The 26,119-nt window shown below is 38.1% G+C and overlaps 1 protein-coding gene, 1 long non-coding RNA gene and 1 pseudogene across 4 annotated transcripts in view; 1 reads left to right on the plus strand and 2 right to left on the minus strand.

Moving 5' to 3' along the window:
• DOCK8 (dedicator of cytokinesis 8) overlaps positions 1-26,119 on the minus strand; it is a 315,501-nt gene that overhangs the window by 107,171 nt on the left and 182,211 nt on the right. For all 3 annotated transcript variants that reach the window (XM_072610925.1, XM_072610934.1, XM_072610944.1), the window contains 3 exons: positions 3,527-3,644; positions 1,844-1,914; positions 409-547 (listed from right to left, as the gene is read on the minus strand). In XM_072610925.1, the coding sequence (XP_072467026.1) occupies positions 409-547; positions 1,844-1,914; positions 3,527-3,644 (328 nt within the window). The remainder of the gene's footprint in view (positions 1-408; positions 548-1,843; positions 1,915-3,526; positions 3,645-26,119) is intronic.
• LOC140505201 (ribonuclease P protein subunit p30 pseudogene) lies at positions 10,998-12,354 on the minus strand (annotated as a pseudogene).
• LOC140505208 (uncharacterized) lies at positions 13,451-19,416 on the plus strand. Its single transcript, XR_011967412.1, has 3 exons — positions 13,451-13,576; positions 14,306-14,399; positions 18,982-19,416. It is a non-coding gene; the product is annotated as an uncharacterized lncRNA (long non-coding RNA).

A 26,119-nucleotide genomic window follows, 5' to 3' on the forward strand; every position in this document is an offset into this window, starting at 1 on the left:
TTCAGGACCAAAGAAATTGTATTTTTCCATTATTGGCAAATATTTTACCATGACAATATCAGCGTTTATTTTACTTCTTAATAGTTTTTATGTGTCTAAAAAAATGCCATAATTTTGCTTAGTTAAAAAAAAATAGTCTTGCATGGCACATCTCTCTTACAATATGGAAAGGGGGGGGCTGGGCAATGATATTGGGGTAAATTATCATCCTTCCAATATCTCTTATCTGTCCACCCTTTCCATTTCTAAGAATCCGTCATTTGCCAAGTCAAGATCATCCTATGATATCTGCCCTTGGCTATAATAGGACCTAGCACATTTTACTAGGGTTTAGTTGTTTATCTCTCCAGGGATTCAGAAGACCCAAGGAAAGTGAAATATGAATCATTGGGCATGAAACCAACTCACCGAATATCCCAGGAGACTTTCTATTGAGGTGCCTTGCTTCTGATGACAGCTGATATGGTAGAATGTGAAGAGAAGGTGGTGACTGACTGTGAGCCTAGCAGGTAGTTTAATTTTTACTTCTTCATAAAAGTCAGGAGACCTGTTTGGAAAAGCACAAAGAATGAGGCATGAATGAAAATTATCCTTACTACAGACTATAACTTCAAATATACCCCCACCCCCATTCTGTCCTTGTTTTTTCCCTTTCATTTTTTTCCCATTAGATTGCAAACTCTTTGAGGCAGGGACTGTCTTTGACTTCTTTTTGCAACCCACCACTCAGCATAGTGCCTGGCACATAGAAGGCACTTAATAAATGTTTATAGCTGATTGATTGATTTTTATAAAATTCTGTTCTACCCTGGGAAAGCCTTGAGGGAGATCTTAGGTCTTTGGCTAACTTCCATTTACTCAAAAACAGGGATCACAAGCTAAAAGCTACTGCAGAAATAATAATAAACTGAAAACATATAATTAGAAAGGGGTCTCCCATGTGATCTTTGCCTTAGTACTGGGAGCAAATATGTTTTCCACCTGTGAAGTAGGAATAATACAATTGGAAAACTGTTATGGGACTCTGAGCAGGAGCTCTTATTAAAGATTACGTCCTGACGACTTTTCTGACCACATGTTTTAAAATGCATATGGTTTTTAACTAGAGAAACAAGTAAAGGATTTGGGAGTGTGGGCCTACTTCTGTCTTTGCTTCAAAATCATGAAAATGTTTGAAAGATACTCAAAAGAGATCAAGGAGAGAGAAAAAGGACCCATATGAACAAAAATATTTATAACAGCTTTTTTCTGTAGTGGCAAAGAACTGGAAATTGAGGAGTTAACCTATCAATTGTGGGGGGAGATTGAACAAAGTATGGGTATATGAATATAATGGAATACTATTCTGCCATAAGGAATGATGAAAGGGATGTTTTTAGAAAAAGCTGAAGAGATTTGGCATGAAGTGATGAATAGGAAAGAGAGCAAAACCAGGAGAACTATTTACACAATAATGACATGTTAAAGACAAATAACTTTTAGAAGACTTAAGGACTCTGGTCAATGCAATGACCAACTGTAATTCCAGAGGACCAATGATGAAGCATGCTGCCCTCCTAACAAAGAGGAGAGTGCTCAAGATGTAGAATGAGACATGCTTTTGGACGTAGCCAATGCAGGAATTTGTTTTGCTTGACTATGCTATGGTATTCGTGATGTGTTTTGGTTTTCTTTGTTTTTCAGCTTGGTCGGGGGGAGAAGAGGAATGGGAGAAATAATAAATATTTGTTCATTTAAAAAAAGGTAAAATGAAAGTTACATAAAAAGAAAATAGTTGGAAGGCACAGAAAGAGAGTAAAACATGATGAAACATGTTGATATCACATTTTTTTTAAGTACTTACTTGTTGTGGTATGTGATAGCAGTGTAGACTTCTTGCAGAAATTCAGGGCCATTAGACTTTCCAAAGATGACCTGTTCCCCACCAAATAGAAAAACCCAAAGATAAGTTACATCTGTGTATATGAAATACTATCAAAACATCTTAATCCCAACTAGAGAGCTCTGATATACTAAACTGAGAATGAAGAGTTCTGAGTTCTACCCCTAGGTCAACTCCTGACCTGTAGATATTAATCCTCTGCTTGCAATCTGGTACTTATTTTATTCTCTGACTTCAGGATGGAACCCCAATCTTGGACCTTTCTTTCCCAAGCCATTCATCTGAGGAAGGAGCAGGTCATTTCCCAGGGAAAGCAAGAAGTTGAAACTTGCTTCGTTCCTGATTATCCCAAACCTCCCAATTACTGTATCTCCTTCTCTACCAGTGGCCCCTACAAGAAGTTGCTGGGAAAGTCCTACCTTTCCTTTGAGTACAATGAGAGGCAGGAGATATTCAGGACTGGATGATGGTTTATTACTATTTGGAGAACTGGAATAAATGAACTCAAGGAGTAGCTTAATCCAGTCTGATGGGTTCTTGGAAAATAATGACAGCCACAGGGTGCTGAGACACTTCATGTGAGCAAATTCTTGGGCACTCCAGGTCCCTCTGAGATCTGTGCTTTATCTATTTACAATTACTTCTTCAACTCTAATCCATCAAAAATCTGTCATTTCATAGGTGTGGGTAACTCTAACTGATGCAGATCGAAATAATTTTACCCTTTGGCAGATGGCATGTGTGAGTTCTAGCCCCCCATATTCATCATTCTAATCTAGTCAGGAGCCTTTCTGAACTTAGCTAGATTGGTCTTCAGATGAGATGTGGTTTGCTGCTGAGAAACCTAAAGCCTTAGCAGCTTGATGGGACCAGCTATTATTAGTATTCCTGTTATAGAGATGAGGAAATTTAGGAAGGATCACATATGCACTTATTAGTGTCTGAGGCTACATTTGAACTTGGGTTTGTCTGATGTCATGTGCAGGGCTCTTGTACATTGCAGCCCCTGTCCTCCTATAAGGGATACAGTAGGCTTCAAAGTCAGTACAACCTGGTTTTAAGGCCTGGGTCTCACATGTAATGGCTAGATGACCCAGGGCAAGTCATTTAATGTCTTGGTATCCCAGGTAATTCTCTTTAACTTTAAATTGGAGAACAGAAACATTGGTAGACAGGTGGAGTTTCCTTATGTGGACCTTCCTGAACCAATGAAATCAAAGGTCCAGTCCAAGTGAGCCACGTTGACTAGTAGATGAGACCTTTGGTCAATGGATACCATGCCTTCTTTAGAAAGCAGCTCTGGAGATAGGTGATAAACCAAACAGTGCCCTTTGACTCTTGTGTGAGGAATGCAATATTTATTTTCTGCTGATCATGGGAAAATTTTTCTATCCGTTATCTGTACACTGAAGGCTGAATGAGTCATACTAGTTCAAGTTGGGCAAGAGATTGCCACTTTGGTACTTCAGGTTCCTCCAGAGAATGACACTAAGCTGGCCACTGTGTATATCACTGGGACACAGTGGTTTCTGGGGTTCTCTATTTACAATTCAAATTCACAAGGGTTTCTTTTGTGTGTGTGTATGTTGTTTTGCTTTTTGCCTACTCTTGCTTATGTAGTGGAAAATTTCTTTTCCACATTACCGGCATAGCGCTGTTAGCATCTTCTCCGCTCATAAATTGGATCTTAATTGTAATGTTCCTTGCAGATGCCACTTTGTTAGCAAAGTTTAGCCTCTGTGGGTAGACATAGAGAAGATTTCTGGAAAAGAAAAAAAAAGAAGAAATAAATGAGGGAGAAGTGCCTGAGATTTGATGGTAAAATTTGAGATTTAGTAGAAGATTAAATCCAAAGAAGGAACAATCCTTGCAAAAGGGCTGGTCTTTATATGTATGACTTCTTTTTGTAGGAGAAAGAAGTCAAAATGGAGCATTCTCTTTGTATGAATTGTCATAGTGAAATAAGCGAAATAAGAAAATATGCAGTGGTTACAACGATGTGAATGAATGGATCACTAAGAGCAAGTTAAAAGCCTAATTAATGGAGAAACCAGTGAAGGTTCTGGAGAAGAAAGTAATGAAACACTCATTAATCAACAAATGTTTATTAAGTACCTACTATGTACCAGTGCTTGGCACTGGAGACATCAACACCAAGAAAGAAGTCATCCCTGCTCTCAAACAGCTTATATTCTATTGGGAAAGAATATAATTCCTCTCTTTAGGCAAAGAGGTGGAGCAGAATATTGTATACCTTGTCAGATCTGGTTTCACATTGTATACTTTTGCTTAATTGCTTTTAATTGTCTCAAATGAGGGTTCACCATCTGGAGGTTGAAGTGGAAAATTACTGTGATGTGGAGACAAAAGGCATCAATAAAAAATTTTATCTAAATAAAATAAAATTTTCTTCAGCTTTATCCATTTTGCAGCAAACAAACTGGAGAAAAATCAGGACTCTACTTGTTATAAACTTTTGCTGGGGAGAAAAATCTTACATCATAGAATGTTCTCAGTCTTACATTTAAAGTCATCTGGGGTCTGACTCTCATCCACTTTTCCTGTTTTATTCCATATGATTCCCCTTTATTCCTCATTCCAGTTAAATTGTTCTCCACACATGATATTCCACTTCCTGTCTCAGGAATGTACCAGGTGATATTGTGTTTGTCCTTCATTGCTGGAGAAGACCATGCCATCAGGGAAATGATGACACGACTTGCACTTGACTCTGTTTTGAGTGAAGGAGGGCTGTGCAGGTCACCAGCCTCACTTCTCCTCTAGAGTCATCTGGATCCAGTGACCAGATATTCATCAGGGTGACTGGAGATGACCCAGGATGCACACCACCAGGTGATATAGTCAAGATATGGGTGATAATACTATGGGTATATTCAAGATATGGTCTCACCTCTGTCTCACAGAATTGTTAGCTTCCTCCAGAGCCCAGATCAGATGCCTCCTTCTATAGGAGGACTCTGCTGATTTCCCCAGTTATTAGCACTCTCTCTTTCAGGGTTGAAAGACAAACCTGTGGGTGATTTGTCGTTGCTATTGTGTTTGTCCTTGGTTCTCTAAGAGGACCATGACATCAAGATGATGACGTGACTTGCATTTGACTCTGATTTGAGTGAGGGAGGGCTATGCAGGTCACCAGCCTCATTTCTCCTCCAGAGTCATCTGGATCCAGTGACCAGATATTCATCAGGATGATTGGAGATGACCCAGGATGCAGTGAGGGACCTTGGCCTTTTAGGCTAATGCCTTTTCAGGTAGTCACTTTGAGCAAAGTAACACCCAATCAGTTTAAAATATGAGTCAAGGGATGGCCCCTTTAATTAGAAAAAAAGAAAAAAAATCAAGTCATGGTTGCTGTTCCAGGGAGAAACAGTTATCTTTGACTCTAAGCCAGGAGGGTCAAAATACAGACATTAAGTGGAGCTTGGGCAGGGATCTATTGTTGGTTCAATCTATGAGTTTCAGAGTGAACTGGGTTTAAGGTTGTGTGAAAGATGAAAGAAAGAGAGAAAGAAAGGAAGGAAGGAAGGAAGAAGGAAAGAAAGAAATCTAGCCAGTAAACCCCAAGTTAACCAGGCAGCTTCTGCCCATCAAAATTTACCTTCCTTTGGTGAAGAGGAGGAGAGGGAGAGAGAAGAGGAGGAGGGGCTGAGTTTCCCAACTGGTTGGGTCCCCTTCAAAAATAAAGGACAAACACAACAACAAAACAACAACAAAACACAACCACAACCTGGGAATGACTAAGGCCACAGGCAAGAGAATACAGGCAAGTGAGGACAGGGATGAGAGAAATGTTTATTTGTCTCATGTTAATAACCAAGTATTAATTGAGATTAAGATTTGTTTCTGTTTCTTCATTCAGAAATAAATCCCTGTAGGTTACACAGTCAGTCTTTGAAGGACATTACTGACCTTTGCTCAAAAATGTAGCCCCCCTAGACCCTCTCCTCTAGGTAGAATTTTTATCCCGCCCAACTAGAAAAGCTTACAAAGAGAATATAACCTAGGTGAGTTCTGAACCATTGTGCTCTACTCAGACAGGCTTGGGTAAGGGGACAGATCCCCTTTGTCTACATTGCCAGAGGCTGGGGGTGATGATCTGGGTAGAGGGAAGTCAAAGTGACAACATCAAAGTCTCTCCCCCAGACCCTCATCAGAATAGATTTACCTTTCATTATAGTATTAATTTTCTCATTAATTGTTAGCCAATCAGAGATGCATTTCTGTCTTTTGGGAATAGCCACTCGTCTAAGAGCATGTAAGCACTGAGAGGACTCCAAAACTCATCTTTGGTTTATAAGAGAAAGCCAAATTTAAAAAAAATACACTTAGAAGACCTAAGAGTCACCACCACTCTAACCTGTGGAAGGGCTAGGGAGGAGGCTTGGCCACACTAACTCAGGGCTAAGGGGAAAGGCTTAAAAGTGCAAAAGGTAAGGGTCGCACTAGTTGCTATCAGGTTTATTGACATAAAAGTACATGTACAAAGCATACGTTGTACTTTTATACTAAATAAAACAAGCATTTCTACACAAAAACTAGAACAGGAAACAATAATTATACATGACACCATGAATCTCTTTTATGCACAGTTTGTTGTTCTAAGTAAATAATGGATGAAACCTGTGATTTTCAAAGTTATCTTCCTTCTTTGTGATTCCTTCTGTCATCTTATATGTATTAAAAAAATTATTTGATGACTCTTTTTTGTTTGTTTATTTTTTTTGGTGGGGGGCAACACAACCCTATTCTTGCCCCCTCCCCATTGAAAAAGAAAGAAAAATCAGTCTCATGTCATAAAAATGTGCAGTCAAACAAAATAAATGCCCACATTGGCCAGATCTGAAAACATATGTCTCCTTCTACACCCTAAGCCCATCCTCTCTGTGAGGAAGTGGGTAACTTACTTCCTTGGTCCTCTGGAATGTTGTTACACTATTTTGGCTTAACTTTCCAAGTTAGTATATATTATTCTATCTCACTGCGTTCTTCATGGGTGGCTCAATCTGTTTGAGTGCAAAGATAAACATTGCACTGAATGTCACAATGCTGTGTTTATTATTCCCCTAGATAGGAAGTAAAAGTGGATTACATTACCCTGCTGATAATTTTGAGCTATATTGTAAATCATTCCGACTTTAGAAAAACTATCCTGGCTAAAGATGGGAGAGATGAAGCCACTGGAGGCCTTTGTTAATGCTCTAGTCTTTCAGTATTGTGGCACCCAACCAAATCTAGATAGTTTAGAAGAAAATTCATGGCTTAAAAAAAATACAACATAGTCTAGAGATGTTCTCCAAACATGACAGGTACAAATGGATTTTTAAAAATTTCCTTCTTCTAATATTCACCAAAAGAAAAAATTAAGTGCTAGATTCAGTATCACGGGATCAGCTTGCTTGGCTAAGTTGTGCATTTTAGCAAGAAGTCACTTGGTCCCAAAGCCCATGTTTTTGAAAGAATTTGACGTTGTTTTACTACTAAGAGAAGGCAATAATTCCAAAAGGGAAGGAGGAAGAATGGAAAGAACGGTCAACTAGGAGACAGAATGAGTTTAAGCCTACACTCTGTCACCTGATGGCCATGGGACTTTGCTCAATTTTTTGGAAGTGAAATTTCCTTTTCTGTAAAATGGGGATGATAATAATAATATCTTCCTTGCCTACTTCACAGGATTCTTATTAGGGTCAAACAGGATCATAGCTCTAGAGCTATAAGGGACGACAGAAGTCATTTAGTACTAAACACATTTTTATTGATGAGGAAACTGAGACCCAAGGTTGCAAGTAAAGCGCTGAGGTAGGACTGGACTCAAGGTTCTCTGATAACAACAAAGACAGGGTTCTTTCCACCCCACTGTGTAAAGAGATGGAAAAACCTTACCTTTCTGTTAGGTAAGTGAATTAGAATCTTGCCCCTAAAATACACAACTTCAGTAGGTAAATCTTCTGGGAAGCTATCAGAGGAAGTGCTGTGCTCTATGTGCAAAGCAGAATGGAAGTAGCTCAAAAGAAATGTGAGACGTGCAAATTTAGAGAATCCACCCCAAATGTTCACATGGATAATTTGTGCCTGACGTGTGGAAGAGCATTCTGAGCCAGTATTGGTCTGATCAGCCACAGTCAAACACACTTCAATCGACTCTAACATAGTGATGTAATCTTGTCCTCTTGGACAATGGTTAACAACCTCAACCTCAGGTGGTGTAGTGGATAGAAAGTTGAACCTGGAGTGAGGAAGACCTACATTCAAATCCAGCCTCAGACATTTACTAACTGCAAGACCCTGGGCTAGTCACTTTACCCTGTTTGCCTCAGTTTCCTCATCTGTAAAATGAGCTGGAAAAGGAAATGGCAAACCACTCCCGAATCTTTGTCAAGAACACCAAAGTGGAGTCACTAACAGTCAGACACAACTGAACAATCGCATGCCTGTTTCTGACAGACAGGCACTGGTTGTGTGACTTTGAGCAGGTTATTTAACCACTCACTGTTCTAGGTAACTTTAAAAGGCTATCACTAGTATTAGATGGAGGAATTTCCTCAGAGGGAGGTCCCTATGTAATGAAATTAAGGCCCTTGGCTGTGTCCTTGGCACAATTTAAAATTCCAACAGAAACTTAATTATTGCATGTAAAATCATGCTTCCCTTAAATCAGGAGTTCTTAACCTAGGGTCCTAGAACTTTAAAAAAATCACAATAACTACATTTCAATATTATTGATTTCCCTGGGCAGCTTGTGGCACAATGGATAGAACACTGGGCATGGAGTTGGGAAGACCTGAGTTTGAATCCTCTCTCAGACATGTATTAGCTGTGTGACCTTGGGCAAGTCACTTGACTTCTGTTTGCCTCAGTTTTCCCAACTGTAAAATGGGGATAATAACATAATAACAAACTACCTCACAGGGTTGTTTTGAAGATCAAATGAGCTATTTGTCAAATGTACTTAGCAGAGTGCCTGTCATACAGTAGGCACCACCTAAGTATTTATTACTTTCTCCTTCCTTTCCCCCTTGTAATTCTATATATTTTAATCGTTTTCCTTTGTACTTCCATGCATTTTATTTTATGCATTTAAAAACATTATTCTGAGGAGGGATCCATAGGCTTTATCAGATAGCCAAAAAGGGTTCATGAGACAAAGAAAAAAAAGGTAAAAAAACCCCTGCTTTAAACATTCCACTTTTGAAACTGATAACTTTTTAAAAAATATAATATACTCTGAATAGTCATTGAAAGCCTGATTTCTGCTAGATCTCTGCATAAAATACAGAATACAGAACTCTGTATAAAATGTTAACAAGGCTTAAGCAACAAGCATGCAGAAATTCTTGGCTTTAAGACTTTGCGTTTGCATACTCAGAGCATAGAACATATAACAGGTAAATGACATATTTTCAGAGGATAAACTTATGAGTAAGGAAATAGAAGGTCATCGGCATTCCTGTAGCATGATCCTTCCCCAAGGCCATGATATGAATAGGTGGCAGTGTTGGGAACATAGTGAAGTCCTGAGGTTTCTAATTCCTATGGTTTATAGTCCCCTCTCTCGCAGGGTAATGTGTTATCCTGGCACGACAGTGACTAGTGAGTCTCCTTTTCACATACCTCCTTCTATTTCTGGTTCTTGGTCCCTGCTTTGCTTATCTTTCCATCTGCTCCTTCTCTCCCATGCTTTACTGTTGTTGTTTTTTTTCAGGATATTAGTCAGTGTTCAATTGTTAAAAAAAACAGTAAAAAAGGATGTGGGGTAGGGAACATATGAGAAGGTTAGAAGAAAACAGACTCAATGTGAAGGTAATGAATCAATTTCACATGAATGGGTTTGTGTGGCCAATGATCTTCCAAAACAATGGGGCACAAAAGTTCACCCAGGTAAATGAATGAGGAACAAAAGTCCAAAATAGGAGCTACAGTTTTCCCTAGCTCCTTGGTATCTCCCAATTCTTATTTTGAGATTGAGCTGAGCCAATCTGGGAATATAACTAAGACAGACATACATGTATGGATTCACTATGGCTTAAGAGTGAATTAGGATGAACATGGATGGAAGTAGAGATGGCTGATGACAGTGCGGAGTTGGGGTTGTTGGTTCTAATAATAATAATGAACATTTATATAGTGACTTACAAACATTTTCTCACTTGAGCCTCACATAATCCAGGGTAATAGTTTTTAGCAGCATTATTATACCTGTTCACAGATAAGGAAACAGTGATGCAGAGAAGTTCAAAGAAGGAAAATAGGTTCCAGTTGGTTCCAGTTGGTATCAGAGGCAGGGTATGAACTCTGTCTTATCAACTTTAAGTCTAGCACTACCCCATGCTGTCTCTCAATGCAATGTCAATGAGGGTGGAAAGTGATCATAGGAGTCTTTGACAGGTAGAAATTAGTGCTCCGGATAACAGGATAAAGGCAGGATACATAAAGGGTTGAGAGGAGAGTTCATAACAATGAGAAAGACAGTAGCACAGTTTAAACAGGCATAAATAAAAATAGCATCCATTTTTCCTTCTCTGATTTTCCCTGGGCAGGATCATTTTCACCATATGGATTTTTCCTTCTGGCTGAATCATATTTGTTGAATCAATTTAACAACAAACAGACTGTGTTAGCCTACAAAATTTAAATGAGACATGATTCTTGTCCTCATGAAGCTTATAGTCTGTTACTCTATTATATGGTAACTCCCATTAATTAAAGAAACCTCAAAATGCTTTTCTTTTTTTTTTTTTAACATGGAAAGACTTAAGAAGTCATGCTGAGCAAAGAAGGCAGAGGTAATACAATGCACACAATTTCTCCAATAAAAATTAAATCAATGAGAAACAACAAATTGTGGTAAAATACAATGGTCAATGGTGGTACTACAAAGTTAAAAGACATATCTCTTTTTCGTTAACAGTAAATCTGGCTTCTTGGCCATGGAGGGAACACACTTTGTAAAGGGATTCATTTGAACATTTGTTAGGAAGTATCTACTGTATCAAAACAAAATACATCAATATATTTTTCTTCCACAACAAAATCTTAAAACAAAAAACTCTCCCCCCACCCCCAATAAATAAAGGACAAGTTCTTCTCGAAATTAGTATTACAAAAGTTTTACTCAGGGCAAATTTTAATATGCCCCTAAACATACTATTTATCTTGAGTAGTAATGTGGAAAAAATAAATTACTGATACAGTTGTACAAAAAGGTAATAAAATATTTAAAGAATGAGAGATAGAGATAAAGTGAAACTACAATGAATTAAAACATTTTGTCAACTATGTTCTCCACGATGTCTTAATTGCAAGTAGAGACAAAATATTCCTCTCTTTTTCACTTAAACAAAGCTTATCTAAATTAATTGATGCTAAGGTTATTACTGGTGGTTTACTGGTCTGTTTCCTTTTTCCTTGACTGGGACATAAAAAGGTTTATAAAATGATTGATTCCAACATAAAATTCAAGCAGGGAGCCTGGTAAAGTATTTTCTTCATGATTGTTAGTGACAGTCAATGAAAAGAGAAGGATGGGATCCGTGAAAATCAAGGCCCCTCTTTCAGTCAGTCCTCACACTTGGCTTTTTTGCAGGCTGGGACACTGTCATCCTCTTCAGTTGTTCTTGGTTTCTTTGTTGTATAAATAATACCAAAAACAGTCTTTCTGGTTTCTCCATGAAGAAGTGTTGCCCTGCAATTTGTGGATACTGCTGCCTTGGCATCACTTTCAGAGAGCCCAAACAACAGGCCTAAGTTTGCCACATCGTATGGTCCTCTGATTTCTAAAGGCCTTTCTGCACCACTAGACACGATTACGTTCTTCCCTTTGCAGATCTGCATCAGACTGAGTGCATTGGAAATGATATATCTCCTCATCGTGGAGTCCCTGATAGCAGGAGAATAAGTAATCTCAAAGCTGATACCTCGTTCAATTGCCACATTAATGGGAGGTCTTCTGAAGTAAAAGGGCAATTTCTCTGTTACTGTTATGCATACCAAATCCACATCTAAACTTGTGCAAGCAACATGGAAAAGTTTTTCTGTCTTAGGAAAAACTGCAACAATGTCATACAGCTTGACACGGGAAGATGTTGCTCTCAGAACATTGCAGTGAGATGGATCTGATACTATAAGTGTCAATCTGCTTAAAATTTTAATTGGTTTTGATTTCCCCTGTACAATAGGCAAAGATGAAAAGAGCTCTGAAGGAACTATTGGTTTGTCAATTTCCTGCTTCTTTTCCTTAAAGTCCACAACATGATTAATGGCAACAGTAGAAAACCCAAGGTGAGCGGCGTTCTCCAGAAGCCCCTTAAGCGCTTTTGTGTCAGAACCTTTCCTCAGGTTCAAATCCGCAAACACCGCCATGCCGGCATCATGTGACCTCAAAATGCTTTTCTTAAACAACAATCCTAAAAAGTAGGCAAAACGGGAATTGCTATACCCACTTTAAAGATGAGGCAACTAGGTCTCAGAGAGGTTAAGCAACCTGCTTAGGGCAACAAAACTATTAACTATCAGGGACGGGATTCAAATCCAGGTCTCATCTGGCTCCAAGTCCAATGCTCTTTCCACCATACCTCAAAGTATTATAGATTCCTATAATGTAAAATAGAATATGCTGAGTGGGTATGGTTGATATAAATAAAGTTCTATGAGGTATGTGGTTGGAGGGTTGGGACAGGATAAGGTGGAGATCATGACCCAGTGAAGAGATCAAGGGGCTTCTTGTAGAGGCTATGATTCTACCAAAATGTTCATTTATTATGGGGAAGTTGTTATTACGAATTCTTCTTGAATACATACCAGTTAAGTGTAGGAGTTTATGTCATTAGGTATCCTTCCCTAAATATTGATGATGGGCAGTTATGTGGCACAGTGGATAGAGTACCAGTCCTGGAGTTGGGAGGACCTGAGTTCAAATCTTTCCTCAGACAGTTACTAGCTGTATGACCCTAGGCATATCACTTAACTTTGTTTGCCTCAGTTTCCTCATCTATAAAATGAGCTAGAAAAGGAAATGGAAACTCACTGTAGTATCTTTGCCAAGAAAACCTCAAATGGGGTCATAAAGAATCAGATATGACTGAAATGACTCAACAACAACAAATATTAGTGAAAATGTGCTAAATGTGCTAAAATCTTTAGCCATGCACATCACAATATATAACATCTGCCCTTCATCAAATACTCTTTTTTCCCCCTTCCAGAGCCACTTTAGATGATTTTACTAGATTACAAATTTTGGAGGAATACCAAATTCCTTCCACTGATTAAGCAACAACTCTCCCAACTTTTTGGTTTTTTAATTTAATAGCACCACTAGAGCAGCTCCAGGAAGCCAGGGGTTAACCTGTGGCATTTACAAACGCTAAATCCAAAGTAGTAATGAAACCCACCTTCCTCTTTCCTATTCCATGACTTCCTCATAGACTTAGTGGTCCAATGGGAAGCTTCCTTAAAAAGAAAGTTGGAAACAACCAAATGGGGATTGAGTTGCCTTTGAAAGTGACAATGCAAAAACAACTGATTTGGTGTTTGACCTGTTCTTTATGCAGCACAACAGAAAACTGCTGAATCACAAGCATGCAAGAGAAAAAACACTCCCAATTCTCTTATCCCTAAGAGGAAATGGATGGACTGCCACAAAGGTTGCTGCAGTTTGGCACTGTGTTTAGGAAGCAGGTAAGGCAAAGCAAACAGCAAATCTGCCACATGTTTCAACAGCTGGATGCTTTTGACCACTCTTTGGCTGAGCTGTTGAAACAAGTCAGCCGACAGGAGAGGCTGAGGATTTGCCTAAAGCAGAGAGCCAGGCAACTTGAAAGGGGAGATAGAGATCTTTATCAGTTACTTGCTAAGCTCAAGAATGTCCAAGGAATGAAATATAGAAAAAGCTTTGACAAGAACCTAGCATTGCTAGAGCAAAAGATTGAAGAGCCTTGTTCTATAAGGCAGTACATTGATGAATGTGACTAACATTATGGTAAGAAATTTTGGGGGTTTTGTGATTTCATCAGTATGGGAAGCTCCTAAGATGCAAACATTGTCTATCGATGTAGATCAACAACTGTCCTGCATCTTATCGTTGTAATCTGCCCAGTGTCATTCAACCAGTATGTTTCAAAGGTAGGAACTCAGGTCTTTTTGTCTCCAAGCCTGTGCTTCCTCTCAGTATGGTAAGCATGCTAATATTTCAAAAGCTATAATCAACATAATCTTAACAGGTTGTGAAAAAGACCCCATACAGATACTTCTAGAATGATTCTGTTCAGAAAAGAATTATAGGTAGAGAGTAAATTAATTTTCAGTACTTCATATAATGGTTAAATTATATGGAGTATCCGTTAAGTATCTATTTGAGTGAGAGATTTGTTGTTGTTGTTTTAACAAGAACCTGTGCTTTCATTTTAGAAAACATGATGCAGTAACTCTACCTAACTAAAGCAGGTCTGTACCTGTCCTACAACTTGAGAGTCTTGGGAGAGTTGAAACGAACCCTGAGAAGGTAAGTAATTTGCTCATGGCTGCACAATCAGTAAACCAGAAAGGCAAGATTTGAATGTAGGTCTTCTTGACTCTCTATCCATTACAGAATATTGCTTCTTTAAACAGATATTATCCCATCACAAAGCCATCTAAGTCACCTTTATGATATTCATTTTTTCACGAATGCTTCTAATGCTTCTCTTTCACTGAATATCCATCTTTTTTTTTCCATTGATCATCAGGTTCAGATTTGCAGGGCATGTGATTTTGGACTATATCTTGATTGCCTTGGCTTTTTGGAGTGCAGTGTTCTATTCCTGTGTTGTAGGTGCAGTATAGTCTTATGTTATTTGAATTTTTCCTTTATATTTGAAAGTCTTTTTCTTGGCTATTTGTAGAATTTGTTGTTTGTTGTTTTGAGACAGTACACTGGTGGAATTGGAGAGGTATGAGTGAACCCTCCATACTTTCACATCAGTCAAGATTGTTACAAGTAATGAAGTTGTGGTTCAGACTTGCTAAATTTAAGTACTATGTATCTTGAATTTGAAGCATAGGCTGATCCTCCCCTACAACTATTTTTTTTTTCTGGAGATGCCACAGATTCTATTGATGTCTTGTTTTCTGTAGTCAGAAGTTCTGGGTAATTTTCTTGAATTATTTCTTGTATTATGGCCTTTAGGTTTTTTGTCTTGCCATATTCTTTTGGAAGACTAGGATCCTTAAGTTGTCTCTATTTCATGTCTTTGAGATCAATGTGAATTGTATATATAGACATCATGTGTTCTTTTAACTTGTTGCCCTACGCTTTTCTTGTAGACTATTTTTCACTTCAATATATTTATATTTCAAATCTGTTGTTCTCTCTTTTGCTTATTTGGGAGATTTGCCATTGTGGATTCAAGATTTCCTATTCTGCTAATTATTTCTTTTGACTAAGCCAGTTCTGTCATTTGCTACCCCTTAAATCCTTTCAATGTTCTGGTTTCTCTTTTGAACCATTTTGGAATATCCTGCTGCCCTGCTTCCATGTTCTCTTGGGAATCCACAGGGTTCTGCGTTTCATCAGGTATTGGTTCCATTTTCTTTCTCTTGCAATATTTATTTAGAGAGGTCTGTAATCTCTTGGATGTCTTGGTACTCATCTTCCCTTTTAATTTTATTATTTTCCTTGAGGATTTATCCTTGAGGATAATCCGCTTGTGCTCCAGGTTTTTAACTGAATTTTCTTTCTCTTGAGACCTTACTGTGGAGTTGTGAGACACTGGAAGATATTACACAAGTAGGTGATGATGGAATCTCTTCTTCTGGAAAATTTAATAAAATGGTAGACAAATAACTCTCTGAGTAGAACAAATGAGAAAGAGATACATCCTGACCCATGTCTTAAAGGATAGTTAGATTTTGGATGGACAGATGGGGAGATGAGGAAAGGGACATAACAGGAGTAGAGATAAAGAGATCTGCTAGAAAGGAATTTCTTTACTTAGCACAACTTTCAAGAGCATGAAAATGGGCTTTCCCTTATACTGTAATTCTTATATCTTGAACTATGAATGCTTTATTTATAGACTTTGGGGATATGTTTCTGTTTGGCCTTAGACTAAAATAATTGTGTTATTGATTAAATACAATGGAACTCCTTCATGGCGCCAGTAATCTTGAAATTAGAGGAATCCTATTTATGGAAATCTATCAGTTTTTTTCACATAATCATAGGCTAACTCTAACTATTTTGGCTGTTTCAAAGCCACCGTTTACTTTTCTCTTCAGTCCCTCTTACAAACACAAAGTGGGAGGATAAACAAGAGTTTTGCAGATGTGAAAATTCAGCAAGATCAACTAAGTCAATGAGATGCTCTAATTTAAAAATTACTGAAAAGGGTTGGTGGAGCTTAATCATATTTTTTTTTAAATCTTAGGCTTTTAGGGTAGCTAAGGGACTTCAGGGGCATCCAATCCATCTTGTAATCTTTGGTCATTGGTTTTTATGCTACCAAAACCAACAACAAGTGAAGGAAAATTGATCATTTATGATATGACATCTTTAACTCCAAGTTAAAGCAAACCTGAATGCACTGCTTCATAGATAATAACAAAACACACTAGGGCTGCAAGGGGACTTAGACACTTGTTGGACTTTGTCCATGAAATACTAACTCCTTCACCTGGTATTTAAGGCCCTCCCCAATCTGGCTCCTATTTAATAGTTACCAATCTAGTCCTGTTTCATATAATTTCCTTTACAAATTCTGTATTTCAAACAAATGGGACCATGAGTCATTGCCCAAACTTCGTAGTCCGTATCCCACCTCCCTGCCTAGAATGCACTGCCTTCGCACATCCACCTTCCAGACTTCTTGTCTTCCTTCAATTCAGTTTAATCAATATAGGTAAATATCTCTCTGGGCAGGTCAAGTGATACAAAGAAGTGGGTCTCAACTCATTCCTTGAAGGATTTTGGATAGAGAGATGGATAAGGGCACAACAGGAGCAAAGATACAGAAGTCTAGCCCAACAGATAGGATTTTTTTTCTACTTGGCACACTTTTCAAGAGGATAAAAATAGACTTTCTCCTATATTATAATTTTAACATTTTGAGCTGTAAGTCTTGTTTTATTTGAAGACCTCAAGGATATATTGCTGTTGAGGCTGTACACCTCTGCGACCACCTTCTCCATGCCCCCAAACCTCAGCTGGTAATGCGTTTTTTAATATGATACTTATTTTTGTACATAATATATCCCTTCTAGTAGAAAGTAAGCTCATTAAGGGCAGAGATTGTTTTCCTTTTGTTTAGAAAAACAATCTAAGTGCTGCTCTAACACTTAAAGCCTGTAGTAGGATGTTAATATATTTTTGTTGAATTAAATTGAACTGAAGAGTTCAAAGTCACATGGCAAGGTAGGGGCAAAACTGGAACAGCACTGTTCCATAGGATGATTTTCTGCCTTATTACAATATACCGTCCACTTCCAAAATTTTACGTAACATAGATGAGCATTGGCTGATAATTCACTTCCAGTCCACTAAGAAGTCAAAACCAAGGTGAAATGGACTTGGGAATCCTATGATTTTACCCAGGAGGGCTTGGAGTCAGGAAGCCCTGAGTTTGAATCCAGCCTTAGACACTTACTAGCAGGGTGACCCTCAGCAAGTCACTTAACCTCTGTTTGCCTCATAGTCCTCAATTGTAAAAGGTGCGTCATATTAGCACCTATTCCCAGAGCTGTTATGAGGATCAAATGATTTTATTTGTGAAAGCACATAGCACAGTTCCTGCTGTGTAGCAGGGACTATATCAGAGCTTATTTCCATCCTTTCCCTTCCCCTAGTACTTGGGAACCCTGTTTCAGTTTAAAGTGAAAACATGCTTGGGAGACACATATAAATATTTATTTTTTAAAAAAAATATTCAGAGAAAGACCTGAGTAGAAGTATGTATAAAATAATTTTACATATCTATATTTGTGCCTAATGGTAGCCATTTCTGGGAGGGAGATGGAGGAAAAAAAAGGAAATCTACATGATAATTTTGTTGTATATTTGAAAGAAATAGCAGGTTGTGCATAGTAGATTTACAATTTCATGTGCAATTTTTTTTATTATACTGTGTTATGGAAATGCTTTTTCCTATAAATTAAATTTTTTTAAAAAATAAAATGAAATTCAAATATTGGGTCTTTTTACTCCATAGAAATTTTTCAATATATGGCTCAGCATCCGTTTTATTTTTTTATTTTTATTTTTTAAAATTAATTTTATTTATTTTCAGTATTCTACAATCACTACCATATAACAGATTATTATTTTCCCTCCCTCCCCTGGCTCTCCCCCAAGACAGCATACAAGTTTGTATAGGTTCTACACATACATTCCTATTAAATACATTTTCACTATAGTCATGCTGTGTTGAAGAATTAAAATGAGTGGGAGAAATCATCTAACAAACCAAAACATAACACACACAAAAAAATGATCTGCTACATTCTAGGATTGAATTCCATAGATCTTTCTCTGGATGTGGAAAGCATTTTGCCTTAGAAGACCACTGGGAATTTTTTTTTAAGTCCTTACATTGCAATGAAGTTCCAAGTCTATCAGATAAAACTCTCTCACACTGTGGTCGTTGCTGTGCACAAAGCTCTCCTGGTTCTGCTCTTTTTGCTCAGCATCAGTTCATATAAGTCCTTCCAGGCCTCTCTGAAGTCCTCCTGTTCATCCTTTCTTATGGCACAATAGTACTCCATTACATTCATGTACCATAATTTATCCAGCCATTCCCTAATTGATGGGCATCCCCTTGATTTCCAGGTTTTGGCCACCACAAAGAGTCAGCACCCATTTTAACAAAGGAAAATAGTTAAGGCAAACTGAGAGAAAGCTGATATCCTCTGACACTGTATAAAACATCCTGCGCCTGTAGCCACCCAGCTCTCTACTGTGAGGAATCAATGTGCTTCTTCATCTCTTCTCCTGGACCAAAGTCGGTCCTGCATTTAATTTGTGTTCAACCGCTTTCTAGTGTTGTTTCTGATTCCAGTATCATATGCCATTTCATTGTGTAATAATTTTTTTTACATTGTCTTCTACACTCTAGGCAAAACCAAAAAGCAGACTCTCTACACACCCAAGGAACAGTAAAGATGAGAAGAACATGTCTGAAATTTGGGGAGAGAGAGGAAAGATAGAGATCTTTGTGCATTGTCCTACTCTACGTAGTTTGAGAAGATTTTAATGAAGCAATGGTGCCTGATGGAAGCAGCAATTTCTGTCTTTCAAAAAACATTTGCTCTGAGTGAAGCACACTATTTTCTCTTGTGTTTTGTATTTTCTCATGGTTTCTCCCATTCATTTTAATTCTTCCATGCAACATGACTAAGGTGAAAATGTATTTAGTAAGACTGTATGTGTAGAACCCATATAAGATTGCATGTCATCTTGGGGAGGGAGGAAGAAGGGGGATAAAATCTAAGATTTAAGGAAGTGATTGAAGAAAACTGAAAACAAATAAATTAATAAAAAAAAGAAAAAACTGTCTGCTCAATGCACTGAAATATTTTTGCAAAAATGTACTCCTTGTGTTCTGGACAGTGATGAAACCTACTATTTACAAAATTCCAGAGCATTTAAAGACTAAATACTATGAGAATACATTTTAATGGCACTTTAACAACCCAATATTTTCCCCAAATACTGCTCAAAAACAAAGCAAAACAAAAAACTTCCTGAAACTGAAATTATTTAGAACAAAAACAGCAACTTTCAAAAATCATGTTTTTGAGGGCGAGGACAAAAATCTCTATTTGTTTGACTTCTCAGATGATGAACTACAATTTAAATGTCATCTTGTGTGACTTTATATAATACTACTATCAGTGATAATAATTTCTATCTTTTGAATCCCTCATCTGCACTTTCTAAACATGCGCTCATTAAATAACAATCCCCTACGTAACATTTATTGAGTATCTTTCATCGTAGACACTCCAATGCTGAGCTCATTAACCACCTCAATCCTGATGACCTTGCTATGAGGTAGGTGTAGGTTTTGCTGAAAGTCTGATCTCAGAAAAAAATCTTTCTGCCCACTGAATGTTGCTGAACCTCAAGAGAGGGGCAAAAATTGCTCGGTTTTAGGAAGGAGATTTCTTTAAAATCCACTTAGCTGTTTGAAGAAAAGTCAATTTATTTTAAGTTTAAAGACATCATTAGTGGGGAGAGGGGAATAGTTTTATCCGTTTCCCATTCAGTGGATTCCTGTGGGAAGGGCTAGGATATTAGAAGACTAGTATTTTTGTTGCCTAGTGTAATTTAAAGACATCTCTAGACATCTCTCCTATATTTTCAGGCAACTATCAATTGCAGAGCAGGTATAACTTTGCTTTTGTAGGACTTTTTCCACTGGGTATTCTCTGAAACAATTAAATCAGATCAGATCCAAAATGAGGTACTGTGAGCAATTCCATTAATGAAAAGATTCACTCATTTTAAAGAAATTGACAAATATCCTGACTTAAAATATGAATACCTCCAGAAGACAGTAAGGAGACTACTAGTCACTCACAGTTCAGTGTGAATTTTTTTTAAAGCTTCTTTCTTCCTAGCAATTAGCTGAGATTCATGGGCACTGTTGAAAGACAGATTTCCAAAAAGTTTGATGAGAGAATAGAGGAGAATGGGCGAATTATGAAGCAGAGGACACTACATATAAGAACGTAGCCCTGGGTTGGGTTGGATGTCCCAGGGGAAGTTTCCTTTAAACAGCAAAGCTCTGGGTGGTTGGGGAAGAGGAGAACCAGCAGGTGAGAGAGAGAAGATGATGAAGGGCAGGTGGAGACAAACTTCTACTTTCTAATTTTTATTAGGGATGGTCTTGCCCATAAGGATTCCTGTATTTGATACAACAAACAAACAGTCAAGAGTCCATTCTAAGTACGGTATTTTTCCTTTTTGTAAAGTCTAGAAATTTTTTAAAAGGCATATTTGTTCAATTATTAAAAATCAATGGATCAGGAGACACTGTTAAAGAACTTTAGTATTCTAATTTTAATAAATTTAGAGAATGCCTCATCAGGCCAAGTTGAACATTTCCATGCTACCCTCTTTTCTCAGCAATCCAATAGCTATAGAAGACATCCCTCAAACTTTTATTAAATTGGTAAAAAAATTAAATAAAAATTGCATGTAAATATTTCTTTAAAAAAACAAGTATTAAATTATTCCAGGTCATATTAGCAACAAGACAGAGGACTAATCATTTCTCTGATCCCCACAACCTTTCAAATCTCTCCAAATAGAAATCACACTTTTAATGCTATAACCATCCAATTACCAAGGAGATACTTTATGGAACTTGACAAAATAATAACAAAATTAATTTGGAAAAACAACAGAACTAGAATATCAAGGGGAGTGAGAAAAAGAAGCAAAGATGAAGACAGAATAGCACTTCCAGTCCTTCAACTGTATTATAAAGTAGCAGCCATCAAAGCTATCCGGTACTGGTAAAAATAGAAGTAGATAATGGAATAGATTGGACAAAGGAGATTCAGAAAAAAAAACAGAACTCAATAACCCAATGTTTGATAAAGGGGAAAACATAAATTACTTAGGGAAAAACTCTCTGATAAAAATTGGGTTGGGAAAACTGGAAACTAGTCTGGCAGAAATTAGACTAGCATTCTATACCACACACCACACAAGACATTTTAAATGGATATTTGACCTTAATATTAAAATTATATTGTTTTTAAAAAATTAGACGTGAAACAGATCATCTCTTTCTCATAGCTATGGGGAGGAGATCTATTCTTAACCAAACAAGAGATAGAGGCAATTACGAAGGATAAAATAGATAACTTTGGTTACTTGAAACTGAAAAGCTTCTTCACAGACCAACATTATTGCATCTAAGATAAGAAGGGAAGTGGTTGAATGGGAAAAATATCTTTGTATCAAATTTCTCTGATAAGGGTTTGGGATCCTAGATATACAAGTAATTAGTAAATATTTACAAAATCAATAGCCATTCCCTAATAGATAAATAGTCAAAGGTTAAAAACCAAAAGTTCTCAGAAAAGAACTGCAAAGTGTTCACAACCACATGAAAAAATGCTCCAAATCATTAATAATAAAACAAGAGTAAATCAGAACAACAGATTTCACCTTACAAACTGCAAATGGGAAAAATGACACAAAATGGCAACCTTCAACGTTGGAGAGTCTATGAAAAGATAGGAACACTAATGCATTGTGGATGAAACCATGAAATAGTACAGCCATTTTGTAAATCAACTTGAAACTGTGCAAATAAAGTGACTAAAATATTCACACCCTTTGAGACTCCATTACTGAGTGTATATCCCAGGAAGTCATTGATAAGAAAATAGTCCCCACATACTCCAAAGTATTTATGGCAAGTTACTTTATAATAACTAAGAATTGGAAATAAAGTGGTTATATGAAAGTAACTCCCAGGAGGTATGAGTCTGGATGAATGAACCTAGTTTGGACTGGAAAATGCCTAGAGGTGGGTGTTTCTGAGTCAGAACTAATCCTAGAAATTAAAAGTATTTCCTAAAAAATAGCTTCCTTATAATTAGAGTTGTCCCAAAGAAGAATAGTTTGCCTTGGGAACTATAGGGCTTCCCCTCCCCTTCTCTCCTCCAACCCCCAAATCATTAGAGGTCTTGAAGGACAGGCTGGGCAAACTCTTCTTGAAGATGTTGTAGAGAATATATATAGATACACACACTCATACACACACACACACATACACACACTCTTATACACACACACACACACATATATAACACTAAATGGCTACTTAGTTTCTTTCTAAGCCAAATATTCTATAAAATCCTTGAGATATACCTAGAATGCATCAGAATCCCTGGGAGTTTCCTCAAACTGTGCTGAGCCCACAACGTTTTTGAAACTGTTCACCATTTAAAACAGATACCCAAGGCCATTCAATCTCCTTCATCCTTGCTCTAGTTTAAATGAGAGCCCCTTATTTTGCTAGAGGGTCTTAGAAGGCCCCAAGCTATGCCAAAAGGTTTGCCCTGCATGCTAGTGATATCAAACAGCCTAGCATTGTTTCCCAGAAGCCTTTAAAGATTAGGCAGCATAGTATAGCGCACTTGGAGTTGTGAAGACCTGGGTTCAGAGCTGTGTGGCCCTGGAAAAGTTACTAAAAATTCTCGGTGTCTCAGTTTCCTCATCTTTAAAATAAGGGTGTTGGTTTTGAAGGGTCTTTTCCAGCTCTAAATCTATGATCCTACCTTGAAAGAACCTGAAGGGTTGTCTCCCCCATATTTTCTCAAACTATTCACTGTTTAGGCCACATGGGGTATGTGTGCCAGATCTTTTCATAAACCTATTAAGAAATTGGCACATGATGCTCAAGTCGGGCAGTACAGGAGGAAGCCATGCCAACATCCAACCACAAACATTTTAAATCCTATGTTTTTTTCTTTGCTGAGGTAGGCTTAAAAAAATCCCTGCAGACTTAAATATCTTGAAGGTCAACCGAGGGTTGAGCTGATTTTGTCTGTACATAGCAAAGAAACTTGTTGCTGCCTAGTAACCATGCCAACCAAGTGGGAGGTTGAGCAGGAAACTACATTGGAAAGCAGCCTTTCCTTCTGGTCTCTGGTGGTTTTGAGCATTCCTTGCCTGAAATTGCCTAGTCTTATTGTTGGTTTCATCTAGCATCTGACATTCTCCTCCCTCCCCCCCAAGAGAAATAACACAAGTCCCTGTCTATCTGGAGGACAATAGAACAGAACAGAAAAATTCTCCACAAGAAAGGATAGTCTCTCTTACTATTACCAGTCTCTTCTGAGGGGCATATAACTGCTCAGCCTATCCCTCTGGCTATTTTCAAGGAAGGTTTATGAATATCTCATTTGCTTTATTATTTTAAAAAAATCACAAGGCATTATATTTCAAAACAAATAATTCCCACCTCAATTTTGTCATAAAATAACAAAAATATAAAAACAGGTTTTTGGCTCTAGATTTCTGTGGCCACAGAGAAGTTTTCTGAGCCAAGTTGTATGAATTTCTGGGAAATGAAGTCTCAGACACACAGAACAGTGGTTTCTCCACCCTACAATCCATCTTAGGAGGGCATGAGCTTTAGATGCCATGTGATCATGATCACACGGTGGCCAGAGGGGAGGGTTGGGTGAATTGTCATTGTCCCTCACTCCTTTTTGTCCTCCCTCTCCTTAATCCAACAGGAGAATTGAAGGGAGGGAGCTAGAAGGTGTTTCTTCTTTTTAATTATTTTCCACTACACACACACACACACACACACACACACACACACACACACACACACACACACACACACACTAGCTGCCCCTATTGAGCTCAGCATTAATAATAACACATTAATTGTTCCCAAACTATGTGCTCTAGGAGCCAGCACGGTACAATGGAAAAAGAACTGGATTTCAGATCCCTGTCCTGTCACTTACGTGTGTGAGCTGGGGCAAAGTCATTTAGCCTCTCTGTTCCTCAGTTTCCTCGTTTATAAAATTGTGGGGTTGGATGAGGCAATCCCCACATTTCCATATAGCTTTGTCTATGATCCTATGAGGGTAATTAGGTGGCATGGGGGAGAGAGTGTTGAAATTGAGATCAGAAAGACCAGCGTTCAGATCCTGCCTCTGATACTAGTTACGTGATCTTGGGTAAGTTGCCTAACCTCTCTGTGCCTCAGCTTCCTGATTGTAAAATGAGGAGGGGTTTGGACTTGATGTTCTCTACTATTTCGCCCAGCTCTATATCTACGATCCTATGACCTTCAAGGCATGGTCTGCCCTAAGTTCTATATCTCCCCTCTCCCCAGTTCTCTTACTACTTATGGATGTATCTATTTAGAGAGCCTGCAGCTGCAGAACACTGAGACTTGTAATGTATCAATGACTTGTTACAGATAGCAATTTATCTTGAGCCTTGCTCCTTTCTCTCTCCATCACCCTTTCTCATTTTGCCACACCTTCTCCTCATCCTCCTTCATCAAACCATCAACCGTAAAAAAAGTGCTTGGGAACCGCTTGGCTGTGCTGACCCACCTATGATGTCTTCAATTAGGTAAAAGCTTAAAAAGAGGTAGAAAAAGGGTAGAGCCAAGTCTTCTGGGGCTCTCAAAGACTGAGGAAATTCTGCACATGTGAAATAGGCAACCGACATCATTAGATATAATATGGGAGGTTCACAGAACTGGTCACAACAAGTCACTTCTTTATGAAAAGGCACCCATTGTCACCTGTCACCTGTAGTAGAGTATCTGCATCCCCATGACCTCATGTGCAAGATGAACCTTTGATTAGGTGGCTTTAAAAATAAGCTTCCTGCTTCTTGCTTTTCAGGAGTTCCATTTCCAATTCATCTCAATTAAATTAATTAAATATTGTTATACCTGTGAGCTAACAGAGCGTTAGGCTCCTAAGCATCAGAATATAATTTTACACTATTTGATTGTAAACTCCTTCAGGTTAGGGACTGGTTTTGCCTTTCCTTGTATGTCACATACTTAGCCCCAATGTCTGGCAGATAGCAGGTACTTAATGAAAGATTACTGATTTAGCTTAACCTGAAAGAGGATAATGAAAGAATGATATAAAAAGCCATTCAGAGATTATAAAATTACTTAACTATGGGCACCTAAATTATTGACTTAAGGAATCTTAAAAACCCAATCCAGATGAAGGTGGGGGTCTAGAGTGTGATTTGAGCTAGGACTTCACAGCTTCTGGTAATTTGTGGGATTTTTTTGCCTGTTCAAGGGATGCCTGGTGACAACACAGCCTCAGAACTCACCTACAGCAAAAACAATTTGGCTGGAAGAGGAGGTAGTTGGAGGTAGCAGAGACCAGGGCAGTTAGACTGGAGGTGAAGTCACCAAGAGGACACAGTCTGACCCTTGCACCCAAGTGGTTGTAGCCCTACTAGAAAGACAGGAAAACAACAGTATTTTGGAAGGTGGGGTAAAGTTGAGGGGTTGATTGCAGGGTATGAGCCAGTGGAGATTCAGGAGTCAGGGATGCTGACTCATGATAAAATCTTGCTCACCTTGCATTAATTACAGTTCTGCATAGCACTAATGATAAAGCTACAGGAGAATCTAGAAAGGATGAATTTCTTTAGTAAAGTGCTAGTTATTCATTAGAGACACAAGTGAGAGGCTGCTCAAAGACAGCTTGTATCTTCTTCCTCATTTT

The sequence above is a fragment of the Notamacropus eugenii genome, chromosome 1, assembly GCF_028372415.1.
Source record: "Notamacropus eugenii isolate mMacEug1 chromosome 1, mMacEug1.pri_v2, whole genome shotgun sequence".
Classification (NCBI taxonomy): domain Eukaryota; kingdom Metazoa; phylum Chordata; class Mammalia; order Diprotodontia; family Macropodidae; genus Notamacropus; species Notamacropus eugenii.